Consider the following 26061-nt stretch of genomic DNA (forward strand, 5'->3'; position numbering starts at 1 on the left):
GGACCGGGGCACGAACCCATGTCCCCTGCATCGGCAGGTGGACTCTCAACCACTGCACCACCAGGGAAGCCCAGAAACCACTTTTAACAGTAAAAGAAACCACAAACTCAAGAAGGAAAAAATCGATGGGGGCAAATTCTACAATGCATAAAACAGTTTATATCTACAACTGTCAAGGAGCTCTAACAAATTAACAAGGGAAGAACGACCCAATAGAAAAAAATATTATGCAGCCATTTAAAAAAAAGAATTAGAGCTCTACCAGGCCAGGTGAAATTGAGTGAACACAGTGAGATGCACAAAATTGTGTATAATATGATCTAATTTTGGTGTAACAATGACCAAAAAACCCAGCAATCCCTCTGTGTGTGTGTGTGTGTGTGTGTGTGTACTATGCATTCATGATAAAACTGTGGATATATGTGTATGCATAATAAAGTTATTTTTCAAGGCAAATATTGAGGAACTCATTGCAAACAAAAACAAATAAGCCCCAAGAAAATAAGAATTAGCTATAAAGCCATCCACAAATACCACAATCAACACTGTGGTATAGACTCATCATCTTTTTTTTCTACGCTTGCGTGTGTACGTTTTTTACGCACAAAACTGGGCTCCTACGGCTCATATTGTTTTGAGATCTGTTTCTTCTGATCAATTTTCCTCACCTGTCTCTGGGCATTTGCTGATGCTAGTCTCTCCCCCTAAAACCACCACATCCTTTAAGCCCTTCGAAGCCCCCACAGGGAGTGGGTGACCGCTCTGAAGTTTGTCCTCACCAGCTTTCGCCCCTTCCTGGAAATACATTTAGGTCTACCTGGTTTGAGAGTTTCTCGTGTGCTCCTCCCCTCTCCTGTTAAACTGGGGAGCTCCTTGGGGGCAGGCACTCTGCCTCTTTCATAAGTGTGTCTTCCTGGTGCCTAGAATGCACAGAGTAGGCACTTTATAAGTATTGCTGTAGGAAAGGACGTAGGCTTCTTGCCTGTCTTGTATTGAGTGATCTCAAGATAGTATACGTGATGGAGCAATCTAGGAGGTAGATGCTTGGACACTGGATGGAAGAGATCAAAGCTGGGGAGTGGGCCCCCAAGGGCTGGGTAACTCCCGGGTCACCCAAATCCACCCCCCACCCCCTTCCCAGGGCTCTTCCAAATGCTCAGAAAGGAACAACCTGCACACAGGGCTCCCTGTATGATATATATTTATATATATAATTGCTCTCATTTTATTGTACTTTATCCTCTTTTTACAGTAGATCTGACACAGGCATTAAATAACTGCAGAGAGAGACCAGTGGGGTGAGGGGAGTGCAGGAAGACATGGGGACCCAAAGGGAAGAGACTCAGATCCAGCGAGAGAAAAACAGGGGAGAGTCCATCTGTGGGTGGGATGTGGAAGCTGCAGCATCAAAAAAAAAGGAAGTCAGAGGGGAGGAAGTGAAGGACGCGGGAAAAGAAAGAGTTAAAATGCCTCTATAACTCAAGATCACAGGCAGTCCCTCATTTAACATTCTATGGGCACTATGGGGTTGTTTAAGAAGGCAAAGGGGTCTGAAGGAGACGGAAACAAGAAATTCAGAGCCTTAGATGGAGGAGGTATTTGCAATTTTCAGGCTGGCATGCAGAGAAAAAGGAAGGAGTTAGTGATTAGTTGATAACTTGCTAAGAGAAGCCAGAGAGAGAACGGTGGGGGCATATCTGGGCCCAGGGGAAGGAGGTGGAATAGTCCCATAGCCAGCTGACGTTTCCAAGGTGGCCACTGGGGACCTAGCCAAAATGGCTGCCCCTCCCCCAGGGCGCCTGGGAAGTGGAACTTGCAGGATATTCTGGGAACGCGAACAGGGGGAAGGGAGCCATCGGCAAAAACAAAGTGGACATTCAGCCTAGGTCAACCCCGCCCCTCTGAGTGCCTAGTTGGGTGACAGGAGGGACCAGAAGAGAATTTTCAAGAACCAACATGGACTTCTCCTTCAGACCCTCATTCCCAGCTCACGTAGTCAACGTGGGGTGAGAAGCCAGATGTGCCAGGAAAGAGGGAAAAGGCCACAGAGCCACCTTGTCCTCAATTACAAACGGTCCCCCTTTCAGTGGAGGGAATGGGGATGGAGAAGACCGGCCAGAGGAGGCAGACAAGTCAAAAGCCACTGAGACAGCGACTGTTGTAGATAGGCAGAAGGTGAGGGAGACAGAGGAAGGTGACAGCAGCTGAGCTAGAATGAGGGATAGAGGGCCACACTGGTGACCACTCTAACGTACAGAAATATTAAATCCCTATGCTGTGCACCTGGAACTAACGTAGTGTTGTAAGTCAATTCTCCTTCAATTTAAAAAACAGAATTGAGCGCCACCTCAGTGTGTGGAAGTAAGGGGTGAAATGAGATATGTGCGTAGGTGGGTGGGTGGGCATTTTCTATAGCTCTCAGGGGATAAGAGGGCGGGACAGGTGGGTAGCTGTGAGGACACCCCACTCAAAGCTACTCCAGGCCTAGAAAGGCTCCCAACTCCTCTGTGACCGTCTTGGGGTCCCATCTCCCTGTCTCTGACTGAGCTAGGGTGGGAAGAAGATGGTGGAAAATGTGGGTAGCCAGGGAATCACGACAGACATCAGGCCGGGTTCAGAAGTAAAGGAAAAGGGACTCAGACAAGCCAGAGCTCTGTTATAAAAAATACCTTTGGGGTGGGTGAGGGAGGGATCAGGCAGGGTCAGGGATATTCCAGAAGCATCCGTAGGAAAGAGGTGGGGGCGGGAGGAAGGGGCCTCAGGTTTTGTTGATGCGGAGTTTGAAGGCCACGCGCCCAGCAAACTTGTCGCGCTCGTCGTCAGTGGCGATGTTGGCGGCGTTGATGCGGCACTCCACGTTCACCTCCACGTTGGGGGTCACATTCAGGAACTTCACGGCCACCAGGGGCTGCGTGTAGTTCACCTGGGCCAGAGGAGGAGAGCGAGGCTCCAGGCCCGCAGCAACTCGGCCTCCTCCCCAGGGCCCCGCTCCCCTGCAGGAACCAGCACCCAGCCTCCCACGGGACTTACGTGGAACTTCTTGCCGTAGTAGGGGAAGTACATGAGGTCGATGCTGCCGTTAGCAGGGAACATGACGAAGTTGCCGAGATTCTCAGCATCTTCATCTCGCTGTGGGAGACGCAGGAGGGTGGGGGAGAGCATGTGAGGGAACCCAGACGCTCTCCAGACTTCCCTTTGTTCCTCCTTGACCCCCAAATTATTGTCTCATATCCGTATCCCTTGAGCGCGGAGGCTGGTGTGTTTGTGCGTGCGCAGGAGCGGGTGTCCCATCTCTTCCATCAAACTGGGAAGGCCTCCAGGGCGCTAATGAACCTGAAGCCTCCTACTGCCCGCCCATCCCAAATTCTTACCCCATCCTCAGAAATCGGTTTCTGGAGCGGAGCCAAGAGAGAACAGATAAATGAGTAAGGGCTCAGTAGGAAACAAGGAGGGGGATGAACGAAGAGGGGCAGGAAGTTCCTAGAGAGGACAGAGGTGGGGGGAGCAGGGTTCCAAGGACAACTTAGTGGTGGCAGGTGGTGCTTACAGATCAGCAGCTACCAGATACCTAAAAAGAATTGAGGGATAGGAGAGACATGGGATGGAGAGCGGAAGACATAGTCAGGGAATAGAGGAGAACATGGAAGGATTAGGGAGAGAAGCCAGAAGCAGGGCTTTGGGCGGAGTCAGGAAGGGGGTGTCTATCCACACAAAAGAGCAGACTTCTGCATCCTAGAGAGAAGCAAGAGAGGTGGCAGCCCCTTGGAGTTTGAGCCATACCGGAGCCCACTCTTACCCCCTTGTCCCTAGAGTGATGGAGCTTCTGGGAGCAAAGTAGATAGGGAGAGATGAGTGAATGACATGGAAACCATGAAGGACAAACAGGTTCGCAAAGGCCCAACAAACTCACCTTCCCCACACAGGTAACATTCATGCTCTGGTTTGCTCCTGCATAGAAGTTGATGACCTGGAGTGAGGAGAGAGAGTCGTGAGGGTTAAAGAAAGAAGTTGTCAAAGACACAAGTATCCAGCCTTCCAACCACCATCTCAGCCTCCAATGGCCCCATCTCTCTTGTTCTCTCAGCCATTCAAATATCTAAAAATCTCCCGAAGCGCAAGAGCCCCAGCAAAATAAAGCAGCTGCCAGCAGATGGTGGCCCCAGCTCCCTCCTCCGTTCCCCCTGGGAACTAAGGTCGTGAGTACCCGGTTCATCTTGATGAAGACACAGGGCTGTCCTGTGCTGTAACCATAGTGGGTGGGGTCCCCAATGCCAGAGCAGTCGCCCAGCTGGGTCCGGTTGAACTGGCAGGCACGTTTCGGGTAGTTGAGAACTCCGTTATCTGGTTGTTCGTAATAGCGCCCAGGGAGGCAGACATCATTCTTTTGGGCTTGGATGGAGTCATTGTAAGCTACGGGGGGGGTGGGGGGGGGAGAGTCACAGGCCTCATGTTCTGCTCCCAGGGTCTCCAGTCCCCTGCCCCGAGGTCCTGCACAGCCACATCACCAGCCCCATACTCACGCTCCAGGAATTTGTTGAGCTTCTGAACATGCTGGTTCCAGCTTTCAGTGTCACTGACATTGACAATGACATCTAGGTTCTCAGTCTTAGGGCGAATCATCAAGCCTAGTCAACAAAGGCGAGAGTGAGGGGTATATATAAGATGAGGGACCACACACAGAGGGAAAAAGATGGACATAGGGAACACCAGGGTGAGGGACAGGTGAAGATCCGAGATCGTCTTCCCGGGAGGGAGATCTCCTGTGAACATCTGCCACCTCCCCAGATCACAGAGCTCTCAGCTGTGGGAAATGGGAAGGCAGACTTCAAGAATTCCCCAGGGCTTCCCTGGTGGCGCAGTGGTTAAGAATCCGCCTGCCAGTGCAGGGGACATGGGTTTGAGCGCTGGTCCGGGAAGATCCCACGTGTCGCAGAGCAACTAAGCCCGTGCGCCACAACTACCGAGCCTGTGCTCTAGAGCCTGCGAGCCACAACTACTGGGCCCGTGTGCCACAACTACTGAAGCCCACAAGCCTAGAGCCCGTGCTCCGCAACAAGAGAAGCCACCGCAGTGAGAAGCCCGCACACCACAATGAAGAGTAGCCCCTGCTCGCCTCAACTAGAGAAAGCCTGCGTGGGCAATGAAGACTCAACACAGCCAAAAATAAAATAAATATTAAAAAAAAAAAGAACTCCCCAGCACATGGTGACGGGATCATCAGAACCGAACCTCTGAGAAGAGCTGACAGTTCTCAGCCTGTGAGTTCCTTTTGGATACCTGGGGGCACAAGAGCAGTTACAGTGGCTGGTGGGGGAGCCTCGTCACTCACCCGGTGTGGCCAGTCGGTCCTGGTACTTGGGAGTATGATCAGAGACCGTCTGCAGCATCACCCACATGGTGAGGGTGAACATGGCGGTGAGGAAGCCATAGAAGACGAGGTAGAAGAGGAGGATAAAGGCTAAGGAGGAGGAAACAGGGTCAGCAGGTTCCAGGTCTCCCTCGATGACCTGACCTAGCCCCACACACCCCTCTCCCACTCAGAGGTTCTGCACAGGAATGGATCGCAGAGCCTTGGGAAGCCTTCCCCTGGAAGCAAAAGGAGACAAGCTGAAAAGCGGCAGTTGTGTCTGGCTTCCAGCCATGACTCCCAGCCCTTCCTGATCCCACAGCACAGTGAAGCCCGACCTTGTGGAGGCCACAAGAGGGCTAAACTCTTGTTGCTGGTACAACTCATAGTATAGGCCGCAGTCATTTTGCCACAAATTACGTTCTCAACTCCTCAACCTTCGTGGCCCTGAAAAGGCACAATATCTGATACCACTGTATCGGTACTCATGCTTGAAGCTGTCTAGCACGATGACTTTCAAGCCGGCATTGGCCCCAATTCACAGCCAAACTCTTATCCCATCCCTCAGGGCGTGGACGTCCACACTCAAATAGCAAAATCTCTCTCTCAGAGCCCCACAAAAGCCAAACCTTGAATGAGGCTCCTGCCAAGCTACAAAGTCTCAGCTGTCCAGAACCTTCAACAGTCACCTACCCCCCAATTCACACACAGCACCCAGGGCAGAGGCAGGAGTAAACGTAGACCTCCAATAGCCTTTCAGACATAGAGCTGGTCCTTGGTGGATGTGACACGTCACTCCGTCACTCCTCAGCCTGGTGTGAGTACCTGCTGTTTCCACCACCCCAGACCCCCAGTCCTTCCATCTCAGAAGACACTTCACTCAAGAAGCCTTCTCAGATTCTCCCAAGCACTCGTGGATGCCTCCAGTCCCAGGGAGTGGACTTCAAGTTTCCTGCGGCAAGGACTGCATCGGACCCACCTCAAGTGCCCCAAGTGGCTGGGCTAATGGGGTCCGCGTTCAATTAGTGTGGATGCACTGTAAGCTGTGTCACACAATGTCTCCTGTGCTTCGACTTCCCAGCTTGAAAATCCCTTTCGGAAGAATTCCACCCCTCACTGGCACCTATGCCCAGCACGGGACCCTCAACCAGATGCAACTCCCTCCACGCCTCCCCAGTGGCGCCAAGGTATGGGTGGGTAAGGAGCCAAGCCACGCAAGCCCACAGACACACTGGGCCGGATGATGTACATGTCTCACCACTAGTGACCACTCCCTCCGCCTGCGACATCTGAGCCGAACACCCAGCCCCGAAAACCTCCCAGTGTCACCCCGGCGCAACAGCCCCCCACCCGCCAAGCAGTCACAGAAGGCTCCAAAACACCCGGTAGTAGGACACAGACAACTTCCGCTGTGAAGAACCCCCTCCAACACACTCCCCACCTCTCCAAGGCCCGCCCGCTCATGAACGTTCCCAGGGTCCAAGGGGTGGGCTCGAGCTAAAAATAGACGGGGCTGGCTAGCTAGTGAGAGTCAGAGGGAGGGAAGGGTCTCTCTTCTGGGGAAGGGGGGGCGACTGTGCGGAGCTGACCGGACTCCGACAGCGAGCGCGAGCGCCGCGGCGCGGACACGCGCTCAGAGCCCGCGACCCCCCGAGCGAGGGGGCTCCGCGGGGGACGGGAAGGCGGCAGTGACCTACTTTCTCCGCCTCCGCAGCGGCCAGCCAGGGAGATTAGACCGGCGATTCGGCGCCCTCCCAGCCCAGAGCCCGGCAGGGGGGCCGGACGCCGGGGACCCGGGAAGGGAGCTGGGGCTGCGCCGGCGGGACCTCGTGTGCTCGGGGCGTCGCCCGGTGGACCCCCAACCCCTCGCGCGGCCGGCCCCGCATACCCCAGCTGGTTCCGGTGCGGCCCATGAACTGGTGCGTCCTCGGGTTCCACACGAACTCCTTCCACTCCTCAACCACCTGCCCGCAGCTCTTCTTCTCTTTCTGAATGACCATCTTGACGGCGGGGGGCGAGTCCCGCGCGGGGCGGGGGCTACGGAGAAGCCGGGGTGCGGCGCGTGAAGCACACTCACGCACCAGAACGCGCGGGAAGCAAAGGCAGCGGGGGCGAGGGAGACCCCTCCCTCAGATATGCAGCTGCTGCAAATTCCGGGGCGCAGGGCCACACGTTGCGGGGTGCTGGCGGCGCGGCGTAGGATGCACAGAACCTAGGCCCCCCCCACTGCAATGAAAAGGGGGGTTGTCCGAGCAGGGGAGGATAAAAAGGGGAAGGGGTGCGAACGCAGCTTCACTCCCCAAACCTCCCAGAAGCAAAACGAAAAGGGATGCAAAAATAGACGGCTGCAAAACCCGAGAGAAGCGCATAAAAAATCGGGGTGCAAAGGGGCAGGGAGAGGTGGGGGAGGGGACCGCCCCGAAATCCGAGATGCAAAGAGGCTGTGGAGGAGGGTCGGGTGACCGTTCAAGGCTCTTCTGCCGAGCGGAGACCGCCACACCTGCGGTGGCTCGGCCGCGGGGGTGGGGTGGGGTGGGGACGCGCAGTTGTGGGAAACAGGCAGGGATAGGGGTCCCCCGGGCGGAGGCTCCGCTCTTCAGCAGTGCGGGGCCGGCAGCCGCGGCGTTCAGTCTATATACTCCGCGGCTCCGGGGGTGCCCGCCCCCTTTCCACCCCCCCCCAAGAGGCCCCGCCTCCTCGCTGCTGGCCTGGGCGACTTCATGCATATGCAAATTTGGAGAAAGGGATTGGGCCCGCCCCCCTGACGCCTCTTCAGGACCTAGAGGTCTCTCCCTTACCCCCACTCCAGGTACTGGACTAGATCTGGGTGAGTGGAGAGGATAGAGGGCGTGTCCGGGCGGAGTAGAGGGAAAGATAACCCCCGAGAGACACAGAAGACAGAGAGGAAAACAGATATATGCTGAGATGGGGGCCCCATCTCAGGCAGGGAGTTAGAAAGAGACTAAGATCCAGGAGACGGGGCAGAATGTGAGACGAATAGAGAAGGAGTCAGAGATCAAGAAAAACAGATCGAAGAGACCAGCTGAGGTACTACACCAGCCGGGCTGGAAGCTAGAACAGTCCTCAAAGAGATCAATAGAGGCCACCACAGGAGGGAAATTCCCCTCATGGGAGCTGCTACCAATCCCCCCGACACCTCCTTCTCCAGTCCCACTGCCGCTTCTCCCACCACCTGGTTCTCCCCAAGCCCGGGGGCTTCTCTGCCTTCCCACCACATCCCTCATGAAACCCTTCCAGGGACTTCGCTGGTGGCGCAGTGATTAAGACTCTGCGCTCCCAATGCAGGGGGCCCTGGTTCCATCCCTGGTCAGGGAACTAGATCCCACGTGCATGCCGCAACTAAGGAGTCCGCCTGCTACAACTAAGACCTGACGCGACCAAGTAAATATTAGGGGGACAAAAAAGCCCTTCCAACACCACATTCCCAGCCCCCAATACTGCCCTGAGACCCCAGCCCTGGAGCCCCATCTGCTTAGGTGTTCTGCCTCCTCCCACCCCCATGTCTGAACTCCCCTTCTCATTTGCCCATTTGGGTCAACAAACATTTATTGAGCACCTACTAGAGACCTTGTACAACCCAGCGCTGGGGAGGTAAAGTCATGGTTCTCACAGGGCTCCAGAGACCCACAGTCTAGTAGGGAGGTACATGGGCCTCCAAAGACCTCCTATTAAGAATCATTATCTGGGACTTCCTTAGTAGCGCAGTGGTTAAGAATCTGCCTGCCAATGCACGGGACACAGGTTTGAGCCCTGGTCCGGGAAGATCCCACATGTCTCGGAGCAACTAAGCCCGTGCTCACAACTACTGAGCCTGCGTTCTACGGCCCGTGTGCCACAACTACTGAAGCCCACCTGCCTAGAGCCCGTGCTCCGCAACAAGAGAAACCACCGCAATAAGAAGCCCGCGCACCGCAATGAAGAGTAGCCCCTGCTCGCCGCAACTAGAGAAAGCCCGCGTGCAGCAATGAAGACCCAACGTAGCCAAAAATAAATAAATAAATTTATTTTTTTTAATGTTATTTTCTTTTAAAAAAATATTTATTTATTTCGGCTGCGTCAGCTCTTAGTTGTGGCACACAGGCTCTCTGGTTGTGGCGCGCAGGCTCCAGAACACGCAGGCTCAGTAGTTGCGGCGCGTGGGCTTAGTTGCCCTGCGGCATGTGGGATCTTAGTTCCCCGACCAGGGATCGAACCCGAGTCCCCTGCATTGGAAGGTGGATTCTTAACCACTGGACTACCAGGGAAGTCCCCAAAATGTTATTTTCTTTATCTAGAATAACATTAAATAAATTTAAAATACCATGAAAAGTCAAGAGAAGAACCATGGAAGAAAGGAAAATATTTTATATTTTAGTACGCGAACGGCACTTTTTTCCTGCTTTTTGAACAAGGGATTCCACATTTTCATATTGCACTGGGTCCCACAAATTATGCAGCTGGTCTTACTTCAGTCCCTTCTGCAGCAGACTCTGGATTAATTTTCTCAAAATACAGTTTTAATTAGGGCACCCCTCAGCTCAAAGGTCTTCGGTGGTTTCCTGTGACCCTGCAGGATGCAATCCTGATTCTTCAGTCTCACCCTCAGGGTACTCCATATCTAGACCCAGTCTGTATCCCCAACCTCCTTTGCCACTAGGCCCCAACTAGTCCTCTGCGGGAGCTGAGCCCACCACTCCTGGGACAGGCTGTGCTTACTCCTGACTTTACACCTTTGTCCATTTCATCTCCACATCCTGGAAGACTGCCCACCCCTCAGAGTCCAGCCCCGACTCCCATTCATTCATTCAATGTGTACCTAATGAGCATTTGCTTAGAGCCAGGCACTATTCTGGTCCCTGTGCTCCTGGGACTCCCATTCCAATAAACCGTAAAAACAAACAAATTAAATAATGTTAATATTATGCAGAAAAAAATAAAACAGGGTGATGTGCCAGAGTGCCTGCATGGGCATGGATGGCCTTGCGGAGGAGATAACTTTTAATTGCCCCAAGTAACCCAAAGGAGCCATAGGGACATGTAGGGGAAGAGCTTTCCAGGTGGAGGGAAGGGTCAGTGCAAAGGCTGGGCTTGAACGAGGGACAGCAAGATTGGTACAGCAAGAGATCTGAGAGGTAGGCAGAGGCCAAGTCATGCAGGTCCTTGTATGCCAAAGGGAGTAGTTTGGATTTTAATCCAACCATCACAGAAACAATTCCAGGATTTTTCTGCGGGTTTTTTTTTTGTTGTTTGTTTGTTTGGCCGCACTGTGCAGCACATGAGATTTTAGTTTCCCGACCAGGCATTGAACCCATGCCCCCTGCAGTAGAAGCACCGAGTCTTAACCACTGGACCGCCAGGGAAGTCTTAATTCTACGGTTTTAGGCAATGGATCGACATGATTAAATTTAATGAAAATCACCATGGCTGCCGTGTGAGAGTGGACCATGGGAAGCGAGGAGGCCAGGTAGCAGGGCTTTGCAGCAGTCTGGGTGGGAGACATGGATGGCCTGGACCAGGGCAGCAGCTTTGCAGATGGAGACAAAAGGATGGGTTCAGAATCTATTTAGGCAGTAGAATGATGACCATGGCTAGTGCCTAGGTTTTTGTCTTGAGCAACTGGGCTGAAAACTCTTGTATTTTATCTTTTCAGCTAGACTGTAAGCTCTTTCAGAGCAAGGCTTTCTATATATCCTCCATACCCAAGCAACCCACAGAGCTACCGAAGATAATGCCTGGTTGCTGAATTGGGCTTAAACATGGAATGGCTCCTTCTACGAGAAACCTCAGGGAAGCAACTTGCCTTTTCCTTCATCAGTTAAGGAGCACGGAAATGGGCCAGTCTCGATCTGGAGAGATGAGGCCTGGATCTTACCCTCAACACACACAGCCTGGCAAACACAGGCCTGCAGATGGCCTCCAGACTGTTGGTTCAGTCTCTGCCCTGTACCCCAGGCTCACTTGGAAAAGAAAGAATGAATGTCTTCTGTACACTTAGGGCAGTTCTGGGGTAAGGCTGAGACTGCGTTGCTCCCTTCCATGCCTTCTCCTAAAGCTGAGGGTCAGCATGAGGAGGGCTGGGCGTAGGAAGGAAAGGACACTCTACTCCATGCAGCATTGGTGTTCACAGGGAAACAGGCTGAGGAAGGAGTGAGGGGGCAAAGAGCCATTACAAACCTCCAACCTCTTTCCGGAATCCAGCCCTCCCTCCAGCATCTCCAGAAAGGAGGAAGGGAATGAGAGCTCCCACACCCCCTCTCCCATACCCAGAGCCTGTCTTAGGTCTGTGCCCAATGATTCCCTTCCCCCACCAACCAAATCCCAGGGACTCAGCTGTCTGGGTTCCCAGCAAGATGGGTCTTTGTAGAGACAAGAACAAGGAAAGAAGAGAGCTCCAAAACACAGATATGGCTGGGGGGGTGGGGGTGGGGGAGGAAAAGTGGCGGGTTATTATTTAATGGGTACAGACTTTCAGTGTTACAAGATGAAGAGTTCTCGAGATGGACAGTGGTGATAGTTGCACAACATTGTGAAGCTTAATGCCACTGAACTGGACACTTGAAAATGGTTAAGATGGTAAAAGACTGAGGAAAACTGACTGGCTTGAATTTACTATTTCTTTTTTCTTTTTTTTTTTTGCGGTACGTGGGCCTCTCACTGTTGTGCCCTCTCCCGTTGCGGAGCACAGGCTCCAGACGCGCAGGCTCAGCGGCCATGGCTTATAGGCGCAGCCGCTCCGCGGCATGTGGGATCTTCCCAGACCGTGGCAGGAACCCGTGTGCTCTGCATCAGCAGGCAGACTCTCAACCACTGCGCCACCAGGGAAGCCCTTGAATTTACTATTATAACGCCTCTTCTTTCTTGCAATTTATCATGGTCTGTGTAATGGCCTAGAGTGTCTTTGTTTTATGTGATGAAGGTATGTGTGATATTATGAAGGTATATATTTGTATTCTGTAACTGTTAAAGACTTAGCCTGACTTTAAAACATGCCACCTGGAACTAATATATAAATGTTTTTTATCTGTTGGCTTTTCATTTCATCCATGTATTCAATATATCTTGATTAAATTCCTCAAAAAATTGGTTAAGATGGTAAATTTTATGTTATGTGTATTTTACCACAATTTAAAAAAAAGGAAAGAAACACATGGTCCTGCACTGACTAGATCAAGCCCCAACTCCTCAGCAGGACATACAAGGCCTCTCACCCCGTGGCCCAAGGAGCCTTCCCAGTCTGCCCTCATTCCATCTCAGCCTGCCCCCAGTTCAGCCACATCACACACCCTTCCTTATCTTCCATACCCGGCAGGCTCAGACTCATATTTCAAGAACTATGCAGGAGGCTAATGATATAAACAAGAGCAACATTTCTCATACAGGGAGCATTTTCTATATGCCAAGCACTGTGCTGCACATCTGACTTACATGATTCCACCAAACGCTCCTGGCAACCCTGAGTAGGGTGACTTGCCCATTTTGTAGATGGGGAAACTGAAAGATAAAGAGGTTTAGTCATTTGTTCAAGTTCCTGGCACTTCCTAAGAGATCCCTATTAAATCATTTTACATATCTGTCTCTCTCCCCAGACCCCTGTTCTCCAGGGCCAGGACCAAGTCTTATTCATGTCTGGAGTCCCTATGGAGTACCTAACACAGTGCTTGGCATACTGTCAGGGTCCAATAAATGTTAGTTGAAAGAAAGAAAGAGGGAGAGAGAGAGAGAGAGAGAGAGAGAGAAGGAAGGAGGGAAGGGAAGAAGGGAAGAGAGAGGTAACACACAGGGTGGAGTGAGTGGGTAGACCAGGCTTGGAGCCTACAGCATATGCTCTCAAGCCCCAGAATGGTTTTTAGGGGTGTGGGAGAGGCAGGGGACACTGGGCTGGCATTGTAGGTGCCCTTGGTGGGAGCCTGGCAGAGTCTGTGTAAAAACAGAGTCAGTCTTAATGAAAGAGTGTAGACAGCTCTGGATGGTAATCAGGAATCTTGGAATCTAGGGCAGGCTGGAGAAAGAGAGGTTGGGAGCACAGTGTCCTGGACAGGATGGGGTAGAGGGAGGAGAGAAAAGCTAGCCCTTGGGAGATTCCTCAGGGACACAAGGCCAGGAAGTTGCCACTCAGAACAACCCCCTTGGTGGGGACCAGGTGTGTTCAAGCCCTTGAGCCTCTCTCCCCACTGGCTTGCTCGTACCCGAGACCCCCATAGGACTGGTTTCTCTTCAGGTTTCTATTCAGGTCTCTGCTCAAGTGACACTGCCTCAGAGAGGCCTTGCCTGACCACCTGGCTAATGCTGCCCCTCCCCTACCACCCTTGATTCTACTACAGGATTTTATTCCCTTTATAGAGACAACCACTATCTGAAATGACCTTGCTTATTTATTTTTGTTTATGGACCATCTGGCTGTCTCCTCTCTTACACTGTGGACTTCATAAGCGCAGGGGTTGTGTCTATCCTTTTCATCAATGCATTCTCAGTGTCTAGAACAGTGCCTGGTACACAGTAGGTGCTCAGTAAATACCAGTTGAATGAACTTAGTCAAGTGGCCCAGGCTAACCCTGAACATTGCCCAGGGACCAGAGTTGAATTTGGGCTCTCTGGACATGCTGAGGACTCTCCTGAAAAACACTCTGACTGGAAGGAGGCAGCCATAGACTTGCAAACTTGAGATTGTGAGGGTCCAAGGAGGGGCCTAGGATGTGTCTTCCAACCCAGAGACTCTCTGGGGTCACTTAGGTCCTGGCTAATCCTTGTAGAAGGGGGACAGCAGGTCCAATGAGTGACTCACCCTGTTGCCTGGGTTACTGGTAGGAAGATCCTCGTAACCTAGGAAGCTGGGACACTGGGATCCCCATGGGGTCTGGAGATGGGGGATGGGCATGAAGTTTCCCAGGGAGCTGGGGGCTGAGGCAGGAGGGTACCCCAGGAAGGAGATGGGGAGCCAGGATTCTCCAGAGGTCTGGAGGCTGAGTCACCGTATGTTCTTTGAGGGCAGAGATATTCCCGACTCTGTCTGTTCTTTCCAGCTGGGACCAGCACAAACCAGTTCCTGTTTAATGGAGTAAAGACAAATTCATCTGGGAGCGCAGTTAGTGGGCCGAGATGAGGAGAGATAGAGGCAGCCTTCTCCCTCTGCTCTCCCCCCCTTTTCTTTCTCCCTGCTGCCTCCACCCCTTTTCCCAAAGGCCTCCATCTCTCTATGACCCACTCACGCCCCCTGCTGCTCCTTTCTTGGATAGCAGTGGCCTGTCTAAAGGACAACAAAATCCCATCTCTTCCCTTCCCTCCCGATTTCTGGGGACCAGCCCCAGAGGGACAAAGCTAAAGCCCCGGGGCTGCAGCTGCTGGGGAAGGAGGTGGGCTGCTGGCTCCCAGGAAGTGACTCGCAACTGGGGTGTGTGTGTCTGTGGGTCTGTGGGTGCTGTTGCTGGGATCTCAGCCTAAGAAGTCACCACTTCCTCAGGAATCCCTCCTCGATCCCCAGCCTAGGTCAAGGCCACTGGCCTTCGAGCTTTCTCAGTTCCCTGACTGCTCCTTTATGGCGTATATCAGAGTTTCCAATTATCCACTCACTTGTTAGTCTTTGATGGATGCCTGCCTCCCCCAGGGGACCACAAGCACAGAGAGGGCAGGAAGCAGGGTTAGTTTTTTGTTTTGCTTTGTTTGGGCCGCCATGTGCGGCATGCAGGATCTCAGTTCCCCAACCAGGATCGAATCCAGGCCCCCTGCGTTGGGAGCTCGGAGTCTTAACCACCTGCACTAGGGAAGTCCCGAAGCAGGGTAAGTTTTGCTCATCAGTGCAACCCGATGCTCAGCACAGTGCCTGGTACATTGCAGATGCACAGTAAATATTTGTTAAATAAATGAATGAGTGACATTCAAAGGAGGTTCTTAGGTGGGGATGTAATGGTAGTGTTGGTGCCATTGCCTGGGCTCTGGGGGCAGCTGTGAGTCCAGATGTCCTGGCTTCTGCTCAGGGCCCGGTCCATGTCCAGCCTCTGGCCTTGTGCCCGAAGGCCATCCAAGCAAAAGGATGCAGAAGAGGCCTCTCCTACAGCGAGGTAGTATGGAGGAGGCATTAGGGTGGCCGTGGTCCAGAAGCTCCTCCCCACTTTTCCAGTCCTCTAACCTAAAGTTTTTAAAGCACTTCCTCCCACTGTCCCCTTATCCTCTCTCTTCTTATGGCCTTCTCCTCTTCCCTCGCAGAGATTTCCTTCCCCTAAAAATGCATCCCTTGCCACCTCTTCCCCTCCCCTTAGCTGTTTCCCATGGTGTGCTGAGAAACTTCAACATCACTTTCTTACCTGGCAAAGCCTCCAGGAAGAGACGCCCCTGTGTTTGGGCCCAGAGGTTGAGGAGGGGGGCAGGGCCCATGGGAGGCAGAGCAAGGATCTCCTTCTTTGTCCCCTGGCTCAAAACCACCTTGGACACAGTCAGCTTCAGCTGAAGAGTGATCCCACTCTTCAGGGGCAGATCCAGCCCTGGCCCTGACACAGAAGACAGCACCACTTTCTGCAGAGTGTGTGGGAAGGGACATAAGTGGGGGAGGAAAGAATGAACTGCATCTGCTCCATGTGGCCCCACCCCTGGCTGCCTTAATTCTGTCTCTTAGCCATGCAGTCTATCTACTGGCCATTCCCACCACCTCCATCCTGCCTTAATTCTCCTGGCTTGGCCTTCTATAAAACCATACCCTCCCCAGGTAAATATATAATCTAACTACAAGTCACTGTTTGCTGTGGGCAGCTTTAATATGTGTCTCTGCCCGCCCACCCCAACCCTTAAACCATTGTAATATTGACATTTTATTTTATTTTTATTTCTTTATTTTTTCGTAATATTGACATTTTAGAGTCCCCTTTTCTCCCACCGCTCCTAGGCTCCACTGAATGCAGCCAGCATCTCCCTCTTACTTGATCTTGGAGGTGGAGGCTGAGCCAGAAAGGGTTTTCTGGGGTCCCAAGGGCAAGGAGGTGGCCTGAGCCTGCTGCTAGCTGGAGTCCCAGGTCCAAGGAGAAGGCCCAGGGCTCTACATGAGGCCAGGGAATGTCTGGGGGGAGAAATGACCCTCCTGAGGTCTGAAGGCTGGGGATTCATGGAGAGAAGGGGCTAGTGCTGGAGGGAAATGGACACAGAGCTGGCCATGGAGGGGAAAATAACCTTTACCTTCGAGACTGAATTCTGCACCAGTCCCTGGCGAGAAGAATATCCCAGGTTGAGACTCTACAGCACAGCTTCTGAGACTAGTGGGGACAGATGCTGAGGTCTGGGCCTGCTGGTCCAGCCAGTCTTCCCGGCGCAGGCAGCCATCCAGGGCAGGGACCAGCTGGAGCCCGTGTGGGGAAGGGAAGATGCGGGGGATGCTGGAATCAGGATATCTGAGCGCCAGTCCCAGACTCCCACCCTGTTTATTCCCCTCCAAGATGCAAGCATTTGGCCTCCCCCATGCAGCTCTCACCCCATACCCCTTCCTTGAAGTGTGGACTTAGACCCCCAGGGCCACCCAGCCAGCAATGCTTTACGAGCTTTGGTCATGGTTCCTGCCCCTGTGACGCAGCTACCCGCAACCAGAGTTTGGAGGCAGGGAAGAGCAGCACCCCCAGAACAATCTTCACGATGGGCTGGGGTTTGTGCGCCAGTGGCCCAGAGACCTGTCTCAGATGCAGCACCTCCTCCCCATCCAGCCCTAGCATCACAGAATCCGCATGGATCTTCACTTCCATCTGCAAGAAGAAAAAGAGAAGAAGAATCAGAGGTTCCTGGGGCCTGCCTCCACCACTTTCTTCAGAGGCAGTCTAGAAAATGCCATACTGAAGATGGCAGAGTAGAAGGACTTGAGCTCACCTCCTCTCATGAAGACACCAAAATCACAACTAACTGCTGAGCAACCATCTACGAAAAAAGACTTGAACCTACCAGAGGCAGTCTGGTATGGCAGAAAGAACATGTACTTGAAGAGTCAGCTGGCATCCGCAGCTCACTCTGGACTTGTCCCTTACATACTAACAAAGCCTCAGAACTCCCTTCTGAAAAAATGGGGACAAGAATAGCAACTTCTGGGACTTCCCTGGCGGTCTAGTGGTTAAGACTCTGCAATTCCGGGACTTCCCTGGTGGTGCAGTGGTTCAGAATCCGCCTGCCAATGCAGAGGACACGGGTTCGATCCCTGGTCCGGGAAGATCCCACATGTCTTGGAGAAACTAAGCTTGTGTGCCACAACTACTGAGCCTGCGCTCTAGAGCCCGTGAGCCACAACTACTGAGCCTGCGTGCTACAACTACTGAAGCCCGCATGCCTAGAGCCCGTGCTCCGCAACAAGAGAAGCCACCACAATGAGAAGCCTGCGCACCGCAACAAAGACCCAATGCAGCCAAAAAAATAAATAAAATTATATTAAAAAAAAAAAAAGACTCTGTGCTTCCACTGTGGGGGGCACGGGTTTAATCCCTGGTCAGGGAACTGAGATCCCGCATGTCAAGAGGTGTGGCCAAAAAAAAAAAAAAAAGCAATTTCATGGGGCTTTTGTGTGGATTCAATGAGAAGACAATGGTAAAGAGATGCCCAATAACTTGGTTCCATTCCCTTCCTCACACCAGCTCAAGATACCCCTCCCTCAGGACCAGATCTGGCTTACCTGGTGCCACCTCCCATCGTCCAGCCGGGGTCCAGCACGCACTGTAAGTTGGGCCCAGTGATTATGAAGCTGGATCTCAGGCCTCCCATCCCGAAGTCCCAGCACAAACCAGTCATCCTCTGGATTGGTATCACCATAAAAAATCACTCCCTCTGGATCCCAGGTCCGAAACTCAAAGGAGGAGGAGGTTCTGGAAGGACACAGAAGGAAAGACTGGGTATGGGGTGTGCTCTTTGAGCACAGATGTGAGGTTGAGGGAATTGGAGTACAGGGAGAGAGAAGGACAGGGAGACAGGGAAAAGAGCGGGGCTGGTGCACTGTTTATAATAGCGAAGACATGGAAGCAACCTAAATGTCCATCGATAGATGAATAGATAAAGAAGATGTGGTACATGTATGCAATGGGATATTACTCTGCCATGAAAAAGAATGAAACAAGGACTTCCTTGGTGGTCCAGTGGTTAAGACTCCAAGCTCCCAGTGCAGGGGGCCTGGGTTCCATCCCTGGTCAGGGAACTAGATCCCACATGCGGCAACTAAAGATCCTGAATGCCGCAACGAAGATCCCACATGCTGCAAATAAGACCCAGCACAGCCAAATAAATAAATAAATATTTAAGAATGAAACAATGCCATTTGCAGCAACATGGATGGACCTAGAGATGATCATACTAAGCGAAGTAAATCAGACAAAGACAAAATACCATATGCTATCACTTACAAGTGGAATTTAAAAACTGATACAAATGAACTTATTTGCAAAACAGAAAGACTCACAGACATAAAAAACAAACTCATGGCTACCAAAGGGGAAGGTGGGGAGGGATACATTGGGAGTTTGGATTAACAGATACAAACTACTATATATAAAATAGATAAGCAACTTCTGTTGCTTATTCCTTGAAATGTGCCAGCTTATATTTTATCATCTTTTTTTTTTTTAATCACATCTTACTACCAAGTTTGGTCTCTGCTTTTTGCTTCTGTTTTAGGAGCAATGACCTCAATAAAGAATATTTTTGGAAAATAAAAATAAGCAACAAGGTCCTACTGTATAGCACAGGAAACTATATTCAATATCTTGTAATAAACCATAATGCAAAAGAACCTGAAAAAGAATATATATATATAACATGTATCATAAATACATGTATATATAAAACTCAATCACTTTGCTGTACCCCAGAAACTAACGCAACATTGTAAATCAACTATACTTCAATTAAATAAAGCAAAAAAAAAGAGAGAGAGAGGAGCTGATGGAGAGAGGGTGAGGTCAGGGGACTAGGTCAAAGAATTAGGTCAACCCCATACTTTATGATCTTGGTGAGGTTAAAGGTCATGATGGTTACAAGTTCTTGTCCAGGGCCATTGCTGAGGTGCAGAGCAGGCCGGTCCTGAGTCCTCTGCCAGAGAGAAAAATAAACAAGCTGAAATAAGACGTGCCAGAGACAGACAGGAGGGAGAAGCACTGCTATAAGGCCAGAGGAGGAAAGAAAGGAAGAGAGCAGAGCTAAAGTGTAGCTCACTTAAACACACACAGGGCTTAGCGCCCTGTCCTGCTCCTGCACCTTTCTGGGGAGAGTATGTCTCACGGCTCGTCCTTCATGGCTGGGAGGCAGCAGTAGCAGCAGCAGCGGCAGCCCATGCCATGTGGCCGGTGGACCTCCGCTCTCCATAATCAGCCGCGCTCCTCTCTGTGCCTCAGACAACTCTGAGGAGAATGCGTGGGGGCAGGCAGCGTCGCACATGGTTGGTGGAGGGTTAAATGTTGCCCCGGGGGAAGAAGGGGGGCAGGAGACAGGGCCACTGACCCTACGGCCCCTCTGAGGACAAATGGAGTGAGGAACAGAGTTCCTCCACTACCCTCCCCCACTGCTGAGAAGGTTTCTGAGCTGGGAGAGGACACCTCACTTCCCCTCTCCTTCTAGAGCCTGACCTGGGTCCTCCAAGCCTTCTGCCCACCTGCGGAGGCTGCCTTGAGGACAAACATGAGATCTAGAAACAGACATGCCCAGATCCCCAAGTAGCATCCTCCATAAGGCCTAGAGCTGAGACATAGAATCCCAAATACTAGCTGGGTGACTGTGGGTAAGTCACCCCACCTGTGTGCTTCAGTGTCCTTGTCTGCAAAATGTGAAAAATACTTACTTTCCAGAGTTACTGTGAATGAGGATGAATCGAGATGATACAGGCACAGTGCCTGGTATCTGCTCTGAGCTCTTCCCTTAGTATTTTCCCAGGCCTCTGAGGCTTGCTGCATAGGGAGGTATTGTCTCTGAGTGTGATTCAGTGGATACTAAGAGTCCTGGTCCCACCCCACCATTATCTTCTCTTAGCCGTCGACTACAAGGCCTAACCATTTACCAGTAGAAATTCATCACCCTCTCCCTGACCCATCTTAAAATACAAATGCCCCCAAGAGGAGTAACACTTTGAGCCAGTAGGCAAGAGCTGGAGGTCTTGGGGCTCACCCCGAGTCTGGATGGGCTGGAATGGGTGAGTTGGGGTGAAGGGTAGAGGAGGTATCACTGCACACTTCAGTTAAAGAAGGAGGTATCTTTTGAGCCGTGGAGTTTCTCCAACGGAGGCTGGAACACCCAGATAACAACAACGAGGAAGCCTCGGCAGTCCAGCCTTGACCCCTGCGGGGTGTGCGGTCAAGAGACCCGGCCATAGGGGTAGAGCTGGGGGGCGGTGGGTGCGCGGGGGGCGGGGACATGCCTGCTCTGCAAGCTGATTGGCTGGCAGGTGCGGGCTGTAGGGGCCCGAAATTAGGGGCTACCAGGCCGTGCGGACCGCTAGTCCCACCACTCTCTCCGCCCCGCGGCAGCCGGAGTCGGGCTTCTGCTTCCCAGCCCGCGGCTCCCCCACCACCTCGCTCCCCACCACTCCCCCGGCCTTCCGGGATCCGAATTTGGAGGCCCCTTAAAGGGTCCCCGTTGCTCTTCGTCCGGTCCTGCAGAACGGAAGTGGGGATCCCGGACTTCGGTTCCAGACGGTGGAGATCGGGATGGCTTCCGTGCTGATCCGAGAAGCCAAGGAGGGAGACTGTGGCAATATCCTGAGGCTGATTCGGGTGAGGGCTGCGGGCCGGAAACCGGGGTCCCAGAGGGGGTCAGAGCGGCGCTGCTGGAGTGGGGACGGGAAGGAGGAGGTGGGAGCAGAGGGAGGAGCGCGCCCAGGGCTCCTGCTTAGGGAGCAGTGAGGCCCTCCTGCCTTAATCTAGCCTCTGTCCGCACGCTGTAGGAACTCGCTGAGTACGAGAAACTCTCAGACCAGGTGAAGATCAGTGAAGAAGGTACGGGCCCAACACCTGAGTCCTGACGGAGGCTGGGGTGGAAGTGACGGATGGGTTCCCCAGGCAGTAACTCCAGACTGGGCACACACCCAGGCCTTCTTTCTCTATCTCTTTGTCACAACTCCGATCTCTGCAGCCCTGAGAGCAGATGGCTTTGGAGAGAATCCTTTCTATCACTGTTTGGTAGCAGAGATTCTTCCTGCGCCCGGGGAGCCACAGGGTAAGAGCACCCTGACCTCAGAGGTGCCTTCTCCAGTCAGCCTCAAAGGTCTCTCCCCCAGGTGCCCAGCGGCCTGACCCTTCTTTTTTTCTCTCTCAGGGCCCTGTGTGGTGGGCTATGGGCTATACTACTTCATCTACAGCACATGGAAGGGACGAAACATTTATCTGGAAGACATCTACGTGAAGCCAGAGTATCGGGGTACTGGGCAGAGGCCGGGATGGGAGAAAAGCAACCTATAGACTGGACCACCATCCCTTGCCTCTTAATCCTAGCCTATGGTCTTTTCTGGTCCCCTTCAACTCAGACGATCCCTCTTTTTGCCTTTTTCTCCCCACATCAGGTCAGGGGATTGGCTCCAAAATAATCAAAAAAGTGGCTGAGGTGAGGAGACGGATGGGGCTACAGGCTGGGCCCTGGCAAAGCAAAGCTGTATGGGAGGCACCTGGGTTGAATGGAGGGCGAGCAAGTCTTTTCCTTTTTGACCCAGGAAAGTGAGTGGTGTCTTCTCCCACAGGTGGCCCTGGATAAGGGCTGCTCCCAGCTCCGCCTGGCAGTCCTAGACTGGAACAAGGGGGCTATGGACTTGTATAAGGCCCTAGGAGCCCAAGATCTGACGGAAGCTGAAGGTTGGCACTGCTTTCGCTTTGAAGGAGAGGCGATGAGGGAGTTGGCAGGAAAGTGACGCCATCCCTTGGGGATCTCTATTTCAGCTTCTTCATCCCCACCAGCTCAAGCAGTCCTCAGAGACTGCCTCCACTGACCAAGGCCTCCCTGAAGGAAGGGAAGGAGGGTTGGAAGTGAATACTCCCAGACGGAAAGAACAGAGGTGAGGAAGAGGCAAGGCTTCCCACCTCCTTGTTAAGGGTGAAAAATAAATGAGAATTCCCATGTGTTGATGTGGTGTTGGGTGGAGGAATTGAGGATGTGACAAGCTTCAGCTATTACGACCCTTCCTCAGTGTCTTCTGGTCAGTGGATGTTGCTCCTGGGGATAAAAGTGGGCCTAAGATGACTTTCACCCACGATGGACCAGAGTATTGACTCTGGCCTCTAGCATACATATCAGGCTTGTTGCTCGGGCTTGGGACCCAGACAAAGGCCTCCAGTGTCTGGACTGGGCTGTGTAGAATCCGAGACTGAGGCAGGCCCACCGACTCAACAGATGGAGCAGGCTGCCACCTAGTGGTGGCATTTTAGGGACACTGGGAAGGACCACTGGCCCCAACTTTTCAAAAAATCCACTCACCTAGCGAGTGCTTTTTCTTTTTCAAAAGTCACAAAGCCTTTATTTTCAGTTCAGCAGAACCAAAACAAACCTTTAGGACGCATGGAGACAAGAAGGGAAACAGGTTCATTTCCTACTTTCATCATATTTCGTAATGCAGGTTTGTTGTAGAGAAGTTTGAAGGGACATATAAAAATAAAATCCATAGCCTTACTTACATCTCTACTCTTAACCCTTTGGTATTGATTCTTTAGATTTTTTCAATGTACATATATACATACAATTAGTTAAGTGCGGGGGGATTTATGGGATCAACTCTTTTGCAACCTGTTTTTTCATTTAACAATAAATCAGAAACATCTGCCTAAGTTATTAAACACATCATCACTTTCAGTGGTGACATATTATTCCTCTTGTGGAGGAACCATTGGTTAAATGGTCATAATTTAGACACTGAAAGTGGACAAGAAGGTAACATACATGTGTCAATTGTAAAAAACAGGATCCATGGAGTCTAGAGAGTTGAAGATCCATCTCAAAATTCGAAATTTAAAAAAAATACAATTCAGCCAAACAACACTTCAAATGCCCAAATTCTTCCAGAGGGGTGCCAATTTGGGGCCCTTAAAACGAGTTTACAACAGATGGGCCTTTAGGACAAACTTGATTGAGAAATAATGAAGCTTGTCAGCCCCTTCCACAGATGGGAGCCAGAAGAATCCAGTTTCATGCCCTTGGCTCATCTAATCTGGCAGGGATGAATATCTTTTTAACATGAACAGCTATCTTTTGACGGCACTTTTAAAACTGAACTCAGAATGAGTTATTTCTGGAAGGACACACAAACAAGCAGAGAGTGGTCGCTTCCAGGGAGAGGAACTGGGTGTCCAGGTAACGGAAGGAAGGGGACTCTTCCCCATACCACTTTGGATCTTCTGAATTTTGTGCCTCGCCCATGTAGTACTTCAGAAAAATGAATAAATAAAACTTTAAATGCTAATGCAGAAGAAAAGAGTATGAACTAGGAGGGCTTCCCTGGTGGCGCGGTGGTTAAGAATCTGCCTGCCAATGCAGGGAACATGGGTTCGAGCCCTGGTCTGGGAAGATCCCACATACCGTAGAGCGACTATGCGCGTCTCACCGCAACTAGAGAAAGCCCTCGCACAGAAACGAAGACCCAACACAGCCAAAAATAAATAAATAAGAGTATGAACTAGGAAACTTAATATTTCCAAAATGTATCTTGCCCCCGTCCTGTTTTGTCTTTGCTTTTCGGAGTTTACACTTGTTTTTTGTTATTCGCTCATCCTGACCCAGATCTTACCAGTTTTCATAGGGTGTCTTTGCACCCCAGCATCAATCCATTCTGCAGCCACCCCATGGTCTCCCACCCACTCATCACTTCATTAACCTCCTGTAGGGTGATTCTATTAAGTGCTGGGGCTGACTAGTATAGAGTGAAAATCACCTGGGTTCTGGCCATTCCAGGGAGAACAGAGGGGAGGGCATTTAGGGGGAAGGATTTTTAAAGAAAGAATAGAGAAAAATATCTCTCAAATCTGTCCACATCCCTAACCCCACTCCCACTATCTCCTCTCTTTGAAAATTGCTATAACCTCCTAACTGATCTCCCAGCCTCCTTCTGTAACTACCCCCTTCCATGGGGTTATTTTTTTTTTAATCATAGATATACAGTACACTATTTAAAGTGTCAAATATCTCTACAAGACCTATATAAGAAAACAGTAGTCTCCCAATTCCCCTAACTCTTCAGAGTCAATCATGTTCAATTGAGTTTTTAAATTGTATTGTTATGGGGGGGGTTTGTATTCACCTTCATATTTCAAATTCAAAATGGCATACAGATATTGCTACTTTTTTTTTTTTTTTTTTTTTGGCCGCATTGGGTCTTCGTTGCTGCGCACGGGCTTTCTCTAGTTGCGGCGAATGGAAGCTACTCTTCGTTGCGGTGCGCAGGCTTCTCATCGCAGTGGCTTCTCTTGTTGCGGAGCACGGGCTCTAGGCACGTGGGCTTCAGTAGTTGTGGCACACGGGCTTAGTTGCTCTGAAGATGTGGGATCTTCCCGGACCAGGGTTCGAACCCGTGTCCCCTAGCATTGGCAGGCGGATTCTTAACCACTACACCACCAGGGAAGTCCAGATATTGCTACTTCTTGATGTTTCTGTTTCGAGCACTAGTATTGACCTCCCATTGCTAACCCTCTTTTCCAACCCCTCTTTCACCCCATCCCTACTTCCCATCCTTCCATCCTTCCAATATTATATCATAACTCTGGATGGATCTGTGTTTCGTATTTACATGTTATGATTATGCAAATGCTCTTCACAGTTGAGCCATGAGGATTGTTACAGGTGTTTTTCTTTCTTTTTTAATTTATTTATTTATTTATTTATTTATTTTTGGCTGCGTTGGGTCTTCGTTTCTGTGTGAGGGCTTTCTCTAGTTGCGGCAAGCGGGGGCCACTCTTCATCGCGATGCGCGGGCCTCTCACTATCGCGGCCTCTCTTGTTGCGGAGCACAGGCTCCAGACGCGCAGGCTCAGTAATTGTGGCTCACGGGCCTAGTTGCTCCGTGGCATGTGGGATCTTCCCAGACCAGGGCTCGAACCCGTGTCCCCTGAATTAGCAGGCAGATTCTCAACCACTGCGCCACCAGGGAAGCCCTTCTTTCTTGCATCATTTTTGTTTTCCCTGAAATTAATACTTGCCTTGTCTCCTATATTCATTTGCTTAGTTTTCTGCGTACTCTAATTTATCCCCCAGTTCTCCCTTAGTTATGTTAATCTCTTCTTAAGAATATACAAACACGTAAGGAATTTGATCTATTTCATTTTGAAGAACTTTCTCACGGAGCCCTTAGACCTGCTCCAGCACACAGTCTGATCTTTAGGCTGCACTGTTGGAGTCTCCTTTCACATCCATCTTAGGGACCTTTGCCCCGCTCTTGACAGCCTGTTTCCCAGAACCTATGTACTCACCTTTCTCGGTTTACTTTGATGGAGTTTCTTGAGAAAGGATGCCTGGGAGGTAAATTTGTTGGAACCTTACAAGTCTGAAAATGTCTGTTCTACTCTTGTACTTAATTGACAGTGTGGATGGGTATCAAATATTAGATTGGAAGTAATTTACCCTAAGAATTTTGAAGGCATTTCTCCATTGTCTTCGAGCTTCAGAAACTGAAAGTTTGCTGTATTGCTGTTCAGAAACCTGAAATTTCTTATTCTGAATCCTATGTATGAAGCTTATTTTTATTTTCCTTCCCTCTTTCCCCAACCACAGCTTTTAGGATCATCTCTTTATCCTAGCATTCTGAAATC

General features: G+C 51.2%; 3 protein-coding genes across 4 annotated transcripts; 1 reads left to right on the forward strand and 2 right to left on the reverse strand.

The window, feature by feature from the left end:
- Positions 1-1190: 1190 nt before the first annotated feature.
- On the reverse strand, positions 1191-7869 carry ATP1B2 (ATPase Na+/K+ transporting subunit beta 2). The gene is made up of 7 exons (XM_079904989.1): positions 7236-7869; positions 5330-5458; positions 4521-4625; positions 4205-4410; positions 3911-3967; positions 3031-3129; positions 1191-2923 (listed from the first exon to the last, which is right to left on the reverse strand). Exons 1-7 carry the CDS (start codon positions 7345-7347, stop codon positions 2759-2761), a joined length of 873 nt encoding a protein of 290 aa, XP_079761115.1. The 5' UTR covers positions 7348-7869; the 3' UTR covers positions 1191-2758.
- Positions 7870-15219: 7350 nt separating this feature from the next.
- Positions 15220-19675, reverse strand: SHBG (sex hormone binding globulin; the record flags this gene model as incomplete). The annotated part of the gene is made up of 8 exons (XM_079904491.1): positions 19547-19675; positions 19290-19381; positions 17976-18165; positions 16903-17064; positions 16508-16667; positions 16255-16391; positions 15646-15853; positions 15220-15392 (listed from the first exon to the last, which is right to left on the reverse strand). The coding sequence occupies exons 1-8, from the start codon at positions 19652-19654 to the stop codon at positions 15220-15222; spliced, it is 1230 nt and encodes a 409-aa protein (XP_079760617.1). The 5' UTR covers positions 19655-19675.
- Positions 19676-20605: 930 nt separating this feature from the next.
- SAT2 (spermidine/spermine N1-acetyltransferase family member 2) lies at positions 20606-24360 on the forward strand. 2 transcript variants are annotated; one of them, XM_079904976.1, is made up of 7 exons: positions 20606-21054; positions 21225-21276; positions 21413-21496; positions 21596-21697; positions 21840-21880; positions 22014-22125; positions 22210-24360. In XM_079904976.1, the coding sequence occupies exons 1-7, from the start codon at positions 20989-20991 to the stop codon at positions 22257-22259; spliced, it is 507 nt and encodes a 168-aa protein (XP_079761102.1). In that variant the 5' UTR covers positions 20606-20988; the 3' UTR covers positions 22260-24360. The 2 variants fall into 2 exon arrangements, with proteins under 2 accessions (XP_079761102.1, XP_079761101.1); XM_079904975.1 differs by having other exon boundaries at positions 22014-24360.
- The last annotated feature ends 1701 nt before the right edge of the window (positions 24361-26061 follow it).

The sequence above is a fragment of the Stenella coeruleoalba genome (assembly GCF_951394435.1).
Source record: "Stenella coeruleoalba genome assembly, chromosome: 19".
NCBI classification, from domain to species: Eukaryota; Metazoa; Chordata; class Mammalia; order Artiodactyla; family Delphinidae; genus Stenella; species Stenella coeruleoalba.